The sequence below is a fragment of the Quercus robur genome, chromosome 2, assembly GCF_932294415.1.
Source record: "Quercus robur chromosome 2, dhQueRobu3.1, whole genome shotgun sequence".
Lineage (NCBI taxonomy): Eukaryota > Viridiplantae > Streptophyta > Magnoliopsida > Fagales > Fagaceae > Quercus > Quercus robur.
This window is the reverse complement of record NC_065535.1, coordinates 71,979,608-71,992,763: the sequence shown is the minus strand read 5'-3', so window position 1 is coordinate 71,992,763 and position 13,156 is coordinate 71,979,608. Positions and strand designations below refer to the sequence as shown.

At 34.8% G+C, this 13,156-nt stretch overlaps 1 protein-coding gene across 2 annotated transcripts; it reads right to left on the bottom strand.

The window, feature by feature from the left end:
* Positions 1 to 990: 990 nt before the first annotated feature.
* Positions 991 to 7,598, bottom strand: LOC126714877 (phosphoglucan phosphatase LSF1, chloroplastic). Of its 2 annotated transcripts, none has more exons than XM_050415278.1 (10): positions 7,154 to 7,598; positions 6,890 to 6,996; positions 5,517 to 5,946; positions 5,276 to 5,347; positions 4,973 to 5,094; positions 4,417 to 4,632; positions 3,453 to 3,558; positions 3,025 to 3,137; positions 2,008 to 2,152; positions 991 to 1,466 (listed from the first exon to the last, which is right to left on the bottom strand). In XM_050415278.1, exons 1-10 carry the CDS (start codon positions 7,511 to 7,513, stop codon positions 1,347 to 1,349), a joined length of 1,791 nt encoding a protein of 596 aa, XP_050271235.1. In that variant the 5' UTR covers positions 7,514 to 7,598; the 3' UTR covers positions 991 to 1,346. The 2 variants fall into 2 exon arrangements, with proteins under 2 accessions (XP_050271235.1, XP_050271236.1); XM_050415279.1 differs by having other exon boundaries at positions 5,517 to 5,962; positions 7,154 to 7,171.
* Positions 7,599 to 13,156: the final 5,558 nt, after the last annotated feature.

The following is a 13,156-nucleotide window of genomic DNA, read 5'->3' as shown; positions in this document are numbered from 1 at the left end:
AATATCAATGATATGAAAAAGTGATGCACTAATAGAATCCTTAGCATGTTATGAAAAGGATCTTAAAATTTTTTTTATCTCAACATTTCTGTTTATATCCGAGCAAAACTCAAGTTAAAAGGACCACGAATAGAAATTTTCACATGTTCAGAAGAAATGTGGTCATCCCATTGTCATTTTTATGGAAATGGCCCAAGGACAAAAAACCCACCATATAGGTTTGATAAGGCTAAATGCACTTCGAGAACAGCGTCGCAGCTTCTTTTTTTCTTTTTTGGTCCAGTTAGTAACTTCATACCCACAATCAGCTAACTAGGTATTGTTTACAATCTAACTAGCCCAAAACAAGTCGACAGCAACATGGTTTTTATGCTTAACTTCTCAGATACAACTATAGTCTCCTAATATGGTCCAATCATCTATAGGGAACGCATTTTTCATGGTGTTGCAATAACTAAATGAGTTTTGAGGACTTTATGGGACAATTCATGCTTCATCATCCAAAAGTTTTATATGTTCATTTTAGGATGTGAAGTTATGAAATGCCATGGAATGAGAACCACATTTCATTTAATCACACTCGCATAGCCATGTCTAAAATATGATTTTAGGCATCATGAATCATGAATGATTCACCCAATAGTAATTCTTTTTTTTTTTGGGAGTAAAATCTTTCATTTTCCCTTAAAATGATTTGAGATAGAATAGAATGAAGGAAAATAATACATGTAATCAACCGTAACTAATTTGTTGAGGATCCATAACTAACCCTAAGATTTTGAGACTAAGGCTTTGTTGTTTTAGCTTCATTTTCCCTGGTAGAACAGAATTGATTACCTATTACACCAAAGACAGTATAAAAATCTGAAACCTTGGGTAATATATATGTCTATGGTCTAAAATCCAAATGATTCAACATCAAACAGAATAAAAGGTTCTTTTGGGTAATAAGCAAGCTGTTCCTTGGGGAGCCATCAACAATAACAGAAATAATCAATAGAATCGGGCTGACATTGTATAAATACCCTGTAGTTATATTCCGTGGATATGGTATGACTTCATTTTCTCTCAGTAGGAGTGAAAGACACCAGAAAGTTGGCCTCACTAATTACAATATGTTTGACATTTATGAATATGCATCTTTTTTCTAGCCCACCACTTGAAGCAACCAGCACGATAATTTCAAGTCTGAAAGAGAATACCTTGAGAACTCAAGTCAAAAAGAGGATGACGAGAGAATGTAGAACCACTAAGTGGTAATTAATGTCTCAAAAAGGGCTGGTAGTAACGCCACAGTATCAGAGAATTTAACAGCCATACCGCTGCCTAGGGTACTGTATGCCCAACTACTTGGGAGCTAGTCTGATTGGACAAATGGAGAATGCAACACACCGAGCTGCTTTGGCCAGCATAAACCGTTCATTTTCTGTCAGAGGCCTCTCAATCACCCTCACAACATTCACATCCTAAAACATCAGAGGAAAGCCATCATTAGAACAAAGATACAACCCCAGAAGTAAGAGCATTAATAATTTAATAATGATGTGGCAAAAGCAATGATAATACAACTTTCCCCAAAATAAATAAGTTATCATTTATTGTTTTTTGAAATATGAATAATCCTTTTAAGGGCGATGCCACCACCATTAAATGGGAACAAGTAAAGCCGAGCAGCGAAGCACGTGACACAACAAACAAGTTTTTAACAAAAACATAGCTGTTTTATGTACATAAACTTTGATTTCTTTTCTGCTGAATGCATAAACTTTGATTTTCAGTAAAATACAAGGTGAAACAAAAGGAAAGAACACAATTATACTGTAAACTGAGTCATTATGCATAATGCTTCTTCATCACAGCTATATTGCAACCCTACAGAGTATTGAACATGAGAGGTTACCACAACAAAATGATGAATCTCTGGTATTTGAATGTGCAGCAAACGAAAGAGATGACATACATTTCAAGTTCATATATGCAAAATGTCACAAGACAAAGCGTGCAAACCTTCTTTTGTTGTTGAACAGAAGGCCAGACGCTCGCAATATCACCAATCACAATTACATTGTTAAGATTGCCACTTCCATCCCTTTCTGCAGGTGAAGAAGTTGAATGTCTCCATTGCCCATTAATGATAAACTTGTAGTAGTACCTTCAGTGTGTGGAATACAAGTTAAATCACAATAGACAGAAAGCACAATTATATTTACCAAGAATATATATATTCCTCCAGTGTGTGGAATACAAGTTAAATTATTGCATGGTGTTCTAAAAGGTTAGAACGTCCACAAATGAATCGCAACTGTGCTTATAGATTGTGACAGAGATTTCTAACTTGCAGAATTTTACATTTTACTATCATATAAATCTTATATGAGACCACATTTTTAACAAAGATAAGTGGAGAAATATCTAAAGAATTATGCATCAAAGAAAGTGGCTAGAAGCCAAGCTCTCTCTCTCTCTCTCTCTCCTCGGATAGTTGGGGGAGGGGGGATATGAACCCTAGACTTCTCCGTTGGAAAAATTAAGAAGTGACAATTGAGCTGCAAGGCTCTTGGAATTATTTTTTATTATTATGTTTAACAACATACAATTTGAGCATTTAGTTACTTTATACTACTGAACTGTAACTTTTTCTCTCTTTCAGGAATTGAAAATTGTTGAGTCCCAGTCAATTATATACAATACAGGAGCTCTTTTTTTAGATAACTAGAGCAGTTCCAAGATATAGGAACTACACTGCATAAACTTTTCTTGAGACGCAACATCAGCAAAGATGCAATATGGCACAGATTGATTAGAAATCTTGTATTCTAAATACTCACAAATAATTAAGAGAAAGAACAGGAAGCTTGACTTCTTCTTAGATAACTACAGAAGTTCCAAGATATAGGAACTACAATGCATAAACTTCTTGAGCCAAAACATCAGCAAAGATGCAATATGGCAGATTGATTAAAAATCTTGTATTCTAAATCCTCACAAATAATTAAGAGAAAGAACAGGAAGCTTGACACTTACTTTCCTTGTGAGAGTCTAACTTCAACTTCATATCTAGATCCACCCTTGTGGATTGCTTTAATTGGTTCTTTCCAATTTCCAGTAAAATCACCTACCAAATTTACATCCTCTCCCTGTAATGCAGAGACAAAGTGGACATACAACAAGCAACCATCAAAACCCTGTGTGTCATAACTGAATCTATTTACAGCTGATATAATGGTTCAAAAACTAAAATGGTTTAAACTTCTTTCACAGAATCACTCTTTATATATATAAGTAAAATAATTTCATTCATAAGAGGAAATAATCAAATACATTATGAGTATTGGCCTATTCCTAAAAAACAAAGTTTCAAGAAAGAGAAAATGTGAAACTTTTCCTTCATTTTAGGTGATAAAAAATCAAAAGAAAAGTATAGTGAAGATGAAACTGAAATTGTCGCTCGCCTCTTGCCCATTCCATATGAACGTCACAGCATGGGTTCCAGGACCATCATGTTCACCTTTTTCTACCATAGCTATAAGATCCCATGTTGCCCAAGCAATTGCCGGTCTGCATAAATATCTGCTTTAGATGCTTTGTCAAGCTAAAGAAAAAGATAATTTAAAGCAGCAGTAGAGCATGAATGACACACCATAGATTAAAGACATGCTTTATACATATATGAAGTAGATGCTCACTCTGACTTACAGTTCCCCAGGTTTCGGATCCTAGACTTCACTTGAACATTGGTTTTATACAAGTACTAGATGTGCGTAAATCTAAGCTACGAAAAAATTTTCATTGTTGCTATGGCAGTTAGTATTTACAATTGGAAGATTAAACAATGCTTGCCAAAGTTATTCAAGCATCTCTCTCTCTCTCTAAAATACCTTACCACTTGCCACCTTCCTTTCTTATATATTTATCAGCATACATTTTCGCATTTGAAGAAACTGTCTAAAATATTAATCAAATCATCAAATCTGAATGGATAATTTGTCGTAATACTAATTATGCAATCTTTGTTCTTTTTTTTTGTTTTCCATTCCATTTTGGGTGGAAGAAATATACCAATACTTTGGTTATAGTTAACATAAGAAGTCTAACTATAAACAGGCTACAGTGTGCATACATATACATATATATATATATATGTGTGTGTGTGTGTGTGTGTGTGAGTTTTTAGAAATAATATATATAAAATTAATGACAGACGACTAAGAACCTTAGCTAACAGTCAATCCTGTCCAACAAGAGTTTTTAAGTCATAGCTAAGCAGCTAACACAAGGATTATGGCTAAAATACTTGAGATTGTTATTCATAAATCATAACTTAGGATCTTTAAAGTTGAGATGCATATCATGATCAAATGCTCCTTAGCATCACCAACAATAAAGTACCAAAATAAAGGAGGGTCAGTGAGGAACCTGTCAGGCCTGCAAGTATGTAACCCAGTGACAAAATTATAAGCTGCATGAAGGGAAGTATCTGTCATCCAATGCAGGTATGCAATCACACAAGCTGGAGATCGATCAAAACCAGTAGTACAAGTAACAAAAACACGATGGTTCTTTTTCAACAAGCGTAGTAGAAGTCCCACGCAAAATGGTAACTTCTTCCTCATATCAAAAGAGTCTCCTTCCCTGCAAAAGAAAACCAAGGAAAAACGATTACATAAGTAGAATATATATTGAAGCATCAAATGTCTGGCATCATTTACATATAAGAACAAAATGTCCAGAGAACAAGCCAAATATAGAATATTCTCAAGTCTCAACAATTTTTTTTAAGTAAATATTCTCAACAACTCAATCAACAAATCCAAAATATCTAGCCAATTAAGATTCAGCAAAATCATTACAGAAAACACTTTACCACAAGTACACACACAGCATCATAAGACCGATAACAGACGCATTACTTCATTAATATAAGAAAATTCTATTATTCAAGATAGGATATGCCATAGAACCTTTTGCTTACCTTATAGGATAGTTGATCATGAGAATATTAGATCTTTGGCATGATTCGTTGATTGATTTAGAATTGATTCCCCAATTTTCTGCTTCAACTCCACTTTGGAAATTTAGAACAGCAGTCACTCCCTGAAGCAGAAATTCAAAAGCTGTTATAGTAACAAGAGAGACATGGAGTGGGAATAGGCAAAGACCCCTTTCAAAGAGCATTCATGAACATGATAATCATCCACAAATGCAAATTAATTGCAGGAAGTAGACCCAATGAACACTATCTCCTTCCAATACAGCTAAAACAGGTGGCACTCACAGCAACATTTGACAAAGTCTCCACCTCAGCTTCTGTTTGAATGCATGAACCCACATATATCTGCTCTGTAATCTAACAAAATGAACAACAACAAAAAAGTTAACAACATACCATAAGTGCTGTACTAAATTATCTTTCAAAGCATAACATTGAAGCAATATGAATGAATTAATAGCATAAACTGTATACAGTTCTTAAATATAATAGAAGCATAGAGTTTTAAAATTGTTGAACATCACACCTTACTATAGTGCATGCCAAGGGAGTGATTATAGTATAGCTCCCCTTTAGAACGATCCAGTGCCTTAACATATTCCTCAAGTGGGAAGTTCCCATGAGCCCATTCTCCATCTCCAGACTCTTCCTCAGAAAAAATACAAACAAGTTCACTCATGGGTTGTGCAAGTCCATTTTGATCATTCAAAAGTTTCCATCCATGGGATGTTAGAAACTTAGAGGAAAACATGACAAACCCAGAATTCCCAGTACTTTCAGAAGATGTTTGAAAATTTGATGCCAATATACTCTTATTCCAGCTGGCAACAGAAACCCGACCTCTATTAAATAGTACATCAAGATCACTCATAAGATGCAGTTGGTGGATTGGAAATGGAGAGAAGGGCCTCTCAAGGATCAGGCTAAAAGGTCCTGATAACTCTTTCAGCATCTTCCTGAGGAAACCAAAGACTGAAAAAAATAAAAACAAAATCACTTATGAACAGAACACATCTTTGACAATTACTTCATAAAGTAACTTTGCAATGTATAAAGGTAACTTCGACACTAAAATACTGCATGGTTATTGAAGGAAAGAAAATATATGCATTAGCCAGAAAACAGATCTAGTACAAAGCAGTTATTTCAGTATGCCACCCACAATAACTTTGCCTCAGATATTGAACTTATCACATGCAACAATGGCATGCCACCCTGTAACAAAGGCTTTGTTAAGTGGAGTTTTGCCCATTGACAGAGCCAATCGAAGAACAGTATGACAACAACGCACTATCCTTCACTGTCGTATTATATGATGCCACAACAAGCATTGAATGTAAAGTATATTATAATCCAATATCAGTGCCAAAAAAATTGAGCTGTCATAACAACGCAATAAGTTAATCCAGTAGCCCAACATGCTGACTCCCACGTCAATGATCAAATGTGTTGTGCGTGTGTATATATATTTTATGACGTAAAAGAACTTCACTCAGATTAGTTGCACATTGCAGAGCACGCTGTACAACAATCCTCACTAACGAGCTAAGCAATTTATCCTCAAATGTGGTATATATATTATGTGTAGTAGGTCAATCTAGTGAAATTATTCAGTACACATAGTGTACTACACCCTCTTCTCACGTAAGAGCGGGTTCCAATAGTGGGTTTTGCACAAAGGACTAACCTTTATGAATAAGAAAGGCATAGTACACTGGGTGTACGGAATAATTTCTCATCAATCTGAGCAATAAAAATTAAAAACATACACGAGAGCTACAATTTGCGCATTTAAATAAACTGCGTTCGCAAAAATCAGAATCATGATAATTGATAAACTATAACTCTAATATAAAGCCAATTTATATGATAGATTAGATGACTAAAAAAAGAGCATACCGTGTATCAGTAACGTCCTTGATCTCAATAAGCCTGCCCCCAGATGAATCCCCTGCCTTTTTCAAAGTATCACCCACCATGATTATCCTTGACTTCTCTGCATTACTCTATCCACAACCCCAAATTCAAATTCAAAAAAAAAAAAAAAAAGTCATTATCATAAATTGAATACTACTTAAACCTTAATTTATTGAATCTTTCACATAATCAATCTATAAGGAGGAGCAAGTAGAAGTAGTGAATATAAGAAAAAGACGGAAATACCCCTTTCTTGAGAGCATGAACGAAGACTTTGCCGTGGAGGGAGAGAGCGAATCGGATACCGAGTGGCTTCTCTAGAGTGACCATGTATTCGTTGAGGTTCATCTTGAACGGAGGAGGAGGGGAGGCGTTGGACATTGCGAAAACCCTAAAGGTTCTGCCATTGGAGCAAAGAAGGTTCTTTTTCTTCTTCATGTTGTTGCGTTTAGCAGGAGCAGCAGCAGCAGCATCGAGGTTGAGAGCTACTCCTACTCCTCCAGTGTTGTAGGAGCAGAGATCACTGCCCCAAAACGAAGACACTGGAAGACGATGGAGATGGAGAGCTCTGAAAGTAGGGGATTGTAGTTGCAGAGACGAGGGCATTTTGGGGATTATAGATTTGCTGGAAGCTGGAGAGTGGAGAATGGAAGAGAAAACAGAATTTTGGAGTGCCAAAAAGAAAAGATAGAAAGAAAGCCACAGACACAGAGGTGGGGTAAGAAATTGAAGGTACACGTGGCTCTTTGCTGGAGACGCCACTTGCCCCCCCGCCCGACACGAGTTTTGTTAGCTTGCTTTTCCTATCAATCTCACGCACTTTTACACCTCGAACCAAAAGAAGCAAAGGCAAGATTTTTTTTATTTTTTTTCAGAATCAAGCAAAGCTTATTGTGATGTGGCAACCGGTGATTGGTGGTGATTAAAACCAAAGCATAGGGTATTACACAATATTGAATAATTTCTCTCTCTCTCTATATATATATATATATATATATATACATTTTTTTTTTTTTTCATTTGACAATTCTTAAACTAAAGCAATAAGTATTTACATATGGGATTTCAACTACAGTTGAGGCCTTTTAAGTTAAGGTGATTTGCTTGGCAACTTTGCAACGAGGAATGATTGATTGATTTCATTTTGAGTCGTTTATTCTTCCACACTAACAAGAAAGTGTGGCATGGGGGCGTGAGAGTTTGTGTAGCTGCACATTAAATTATTTTGTACTATTTTTTATTACAATTTTTTGTACTATAACTACTGTGATTTTGGACTACTAGAACAAACTGATTTGTTAGCTCCTTAGGAAAAAATATGCTCTGCTTGGTTTAGAAGTAATTAATCAAATTAATACGAACCTTATATTTTGTTCCATGTAGGACTGCAAGGAAAAGAATACGACCTTCTATCTTAATAAATGAGGGTATTCCATAACTCTTTATAGCACCTAACTATTGTTTTTGAACATATTGAAAATTGCTAAAACTTCTTTATAATAAAATAAAATAATAATTAAAAGAACATGATCCTCACTTCTCGAATGAAAAACAACCATCTGTCATGTGCTGGCGATGTGTTTATTTTTATGTGTGAGTAAGGCTATCTTAGATACAACGAAAGGGAGATTGATTTTCAAAAGCATTAATTATGGCAATGCATTTCGTTCTAGATCACATGGTCAGCAAGAAATTAATTAAGTATGTACTGGGGACCAAACTTGATGCATACCTTTTGTACAAAACAAGTTATTGTTAAGATGTTAAAATAATGACAAATAGCCTCACTTGTTATGCAAGTCAACTTTCCAACCTAATGAAGTCTTAATGCAGCTTCTCAATTGAGATTTGGCCATTGCCGACATGAAGCGAATAGATGTGCGGAATGCGGATAGTCTAGCGACATGCATCGAGATATTGATTATATTTTGTATGATTCTGCATCAAGATAGTGATTATATTTTGTATGAAAATCCACCTGTGGAGTTATTAGAATAGTCTCACTTGTTATGCAAATCAACTTTCCAACCTTATGAAGTCTTAATGCAGCTTCCCAAGTGAAATTTGGCCACTGCCGACATGAAGCAAATAGATGTGCGGATAGTCTAGCAACATGCATCAAGATACTGATTATATTTTGTATGAAAATCCGCCTATGGAGTTATTAGAATAGTCTCACTTGTTATGCAAGTCAACTTTCCAACCTTATGAAGTCTTAATGCAGCTTCCCAAGTGAGATTCGACCACTGCCGACGTGAAGCGAATAGATGTGCGGATAGTCTAGCAATACGCATCAAGATAGTGATTATATTTTGTACGAAAATCCACCTGTGGAGTTATTAGAATAGTCTCACTTGTTATGCAAGTCGACTTTCCAACATTATGAAGTCTTAATGCAGCTACCCAAGTGAGACTTGGCCACTACCAACATGAAGCGAATAGATGTGCGGATAGTCTAGCGACACACATCAAGATAGTGATTATATTTTGTATGAAATTCTGCATCAAGATAGTGATTATATTTTGTATGAAAATCCACTTGTGGAGTTATTAGATACTCTGAATTTGGGTAAGAGTGGTTTGTATTTTAAGTTTTTAACAAGTGTTGTCTTTGAGACTTTGCTCTTTAGTTTCGTAAAGTGTAATCTAGCTCAAGGCCATTTCAGCATCTTTTAAACTTGAGATTGATATTGATGACCACTAGTTACCATTGTCATTTTACACTGCATTCCCATATGAGCAAGAGTAAGGTCTCAACCCAAATTAGTTGAAATGGATAACATCTATTAAAACAAAAACAAAAACCAGAGCATCTATTTAGAGTAGTAGTCTTTTAGAATTTAGACTACTTCCATTAGCAATAAGGCTAGAGACACAATTATTCTCACAAATTAGTAGCATCTTTAAAGCAAACATTTCATGTGGGAAATGATGAGATTCTACCGTATGTTGCATTTCCCTAGAATTGTGATTTTAAGTCATGATTTCTGTGGGGGCTGGACAGTTACTAAAATTATTAAAGTCAAGTTAATTGGGCCTGTGGCCCATCCGAGGATGCAAATCTATCCGAGGAGGCCCATATCAGATTGTAGGGGTAACCAAACAAAAGGAGGAGTGAATATCACGAAAGGTGAGTTCAGTATTCGTCCGAGGACAAAATCCTTCTCGGCAGTATGAATCCGAGGACAATTAGAACGCCATCTTATTACAAACATATTTCGGAGCTACGTCACCACTAAAGGTGGGATAAGGGACCAAGGGTAAGAAAGAGAAGGCAAACAAATATCTATAACAACAGTTGCCTCCGCATTAATTGTCTCTCAACCAACTCTCTGGTCACATTAATGTGGAGGTGATGCCTGAACAGTGATGAAACAGCCTTACAGCTACTAGTAGGAGGTTCCAGAAGGTGTTAGATGGGACAGAAAGAGATCCCATGAACCCAACCTACACATGTGTGGTGAAAATGGTATAAAGAGGGCAGTATATAACATGAAAGGAAAGCATGCAGAAAAGGATCGAAACATAAAAAAAACACAAAGAACACTCAGGAAAAAAGCTTAGAAACCAAAGAACTGTACTTGTTTCAAAGAAAAACAGATTGTTATATCGGTTCTAATCTATCTATAAACGTGAGGTTGAATCTTTTTACTTTTAAAAGTTAATCTAGTTCTTGAACACCCACGCTCTACAAATTTTATTGTTTTGGCCTTTAACATACGAACCCAAGACCAGTTTGGGATCGTTATAAATTGAGTTCTTACAATTTCAATTGCTTTTTTGGGTATGTAAAATTATGTAAAAAAATTTGTGTGCAACAAGTTTAACCCAAATTAGAAACCTACCTTATTAATTAGTGGGTCCCACACTCCCTCTTCAAAATTTCACTAAAATAAAGAAAATAAAATAATTGAAATTATGAAGAAAAAAAGTATATACTCTTTTCTCAAAATATCATTAAAATTAAAATAAAGAAAATAAAATAATCAAATCATGGTCAATAATAATCAAATTAAGAGACTAGCCTAAGTACATAAAGTTTAGAAAACTACTACGTTCACAATATTTTTATAACACATTTTAGGTGGCAGGTTATTACTAATTCTAATTTGAATCCATAATTGAAATTATTTTTTTATCAATTAATAACAATCTACCACATGGTATTTGCTTTGAAAGTATTGTAAAATATTGTGGACATAACATTTCTCTAAAGTTTAAGCATATAATTTGATTTTTCATAATAAATCAAAGTAAAGTGTTAAGATATAGGTTTGGCTTATCTCTAGTATTTTTTTAACTGGAATCTCCTTTTGTTTTAATGAGAAACTGTCACATCATCCACTAACTAAATAAAATATGAAGATTAAAACTCACAACCATTTGTCATTATATATTTAAAACAAAAGAATATGTCCAGTTAAGAAAGTACTGGAGGTAAATCACACCTAAGAATATAACAGTATATCTATAAAGTTGAATACGTGCCTAAATGTGTTGAATACTTTTGAAAACTTTCTTTCATAATTCAATAGTTATAATGGGGGTATTTGGATGTTAGACATCTCCATTGAAGCAACAAAAGCCATCCTATACCTATAGTCAAGCAAATAATTAACTTAAAACACCATAATATACATCAATAATTTGATATGGATTAAACATGCTCTTATGATTATTTAAAGGATTTTGTTAACAATGTCCTTAAGGACATTTGTTAATAAATCATTTTAGAAAAGTTTTTGTTCTTGTAACCTTCAATCACTCCACACTTTAAGTGAATAATTATAATGGGAATGAGTCTCTCATTTTTAATTTTTCTTTTTTGTCATGAATTCATTAGTTCAAATCATTTCTAATTTCTTTAACAATTTTGCTATTTTTTTTAATGAAATTTTTTTTATATCATTCAATATTGTATCCCCCTAATTTCATATTTTTAAATTAAAATAAACATCGTTATGTTATTGTAAAACTAATTCGAACCGCACGAGTTACAGTTAACTCAACTATTAAAGTATCTAATGATTGGATAAGAGATATGAGGTTTAATCCTCGTCTATACTAAAAATTGATTGGTGTCTTAATCTGATAATAAAGAATTATCATCAGAAGTGGACGCTATATGTTAAAACTCTCTTTAAAAAAAAAAAAAAAAAAAATTGAACAGCACATTAACATCAAATACCAACAACATTCACCTATGCCAATATGAAAATACCGAAGTACTACAATAACATAGAATTACGTTCACACTACAACTTGTAACATTTAAGTATTTAAGTTTTAACCATGGTATGTGCGGGACCTCTATTAGTATTATTAAAATGGCAGTTTTCAACGTGACAACACCAATTACCTTTACAACAACCTTGTAAGAGTGACTTATAATTAATTTTTAAGAGAGAGAGAGAGAGTTCATGGTACCAAAGAATCAAACCCTTGGAATTTCATGTATTAAACTAATAAAATATTAAACTCCAGTCTTGGAATTCCATCGATTTAACCATTCAAAATTCTTTCATGCTCCTATTCCTATAGCAAAATAGTTCTTAAAAAAAAAAAAAAAAAAAAAAAGGTTCTTGGTCTTATCAAAAAGTCAATTAATCTCAAAACCGATAAACAAAAATCCCAAAACTCAAAATCAAAAAAATATTATAAGGGTAAAGTCCCCAGATCAAATAATGGGCCTTGAGGCCTCTATAGAGTTCAACCCAGTCCGAGGAGAAAGTGTGGGCGCCAAAAAGGGCCCCCGGCCCAATTCTTATGAGCCCAAACTTATTTAAAAGTCGGTCCGAGGAGGAATGTCTCCTCGGACGTGCCAGGTACGGCTCAGACATGCATCCCACTAGTAATAAAGAATCACTCCAACGAGTATTAGTAGTAAGGACGAGTCCCACAAGTCCGGGAGAGGGAGGAGAGTCTAGGATGTCAAGGGAGAGACTACAGCTGCCACATTAAATGCAGGGCAGCTACTTTTCTAGCCGCATTAATGTGAAGAAGACAGGCGAACAGTGTTACCTTGGCCACTACAACTCACAGAAATACAGGGGAAATGTCCGATGGGACAGGCACTCAAGTGAAGGCCCAGATGATCAACAAGTGTAAGGTCCTGATGACTTAAAGGGGGCTATATAAGAAGAAGGAGTCCCCATGAAGAAGGGGACGTGAAAAAGTGGAAGAAAGAACAGAATAGAGAGAGAGAAATACCATAGCCTTTGATCAAGAACAGAAGTGCACCCACACGTC

Bases quoted from the DNA above. Each gene is read 5' to 3' on its own strand.
- LOC126714877 (XM_050415278.1), bottom strand. From the start codon at position 7,513: ATGCCCTCGTCTCTGCAACTACAATCCCCTACTTTCAGAGCTCTCCAT. The intron at 5,095-5,275 runs GTGAGTGCCACC...TTTCTGCTTCAG, and splicing joins AGACTTTGTCAAATGTTGCT to GGAGTGACTGCTGTTCTAAA. The intron at 1,467-2,007 runs GTTTGCACGCTT...CTGATGTTTTAG, and splicing joins CTGTTCAACAACAAAAGAAG to GATGTGAATGTTGTGAGGGT.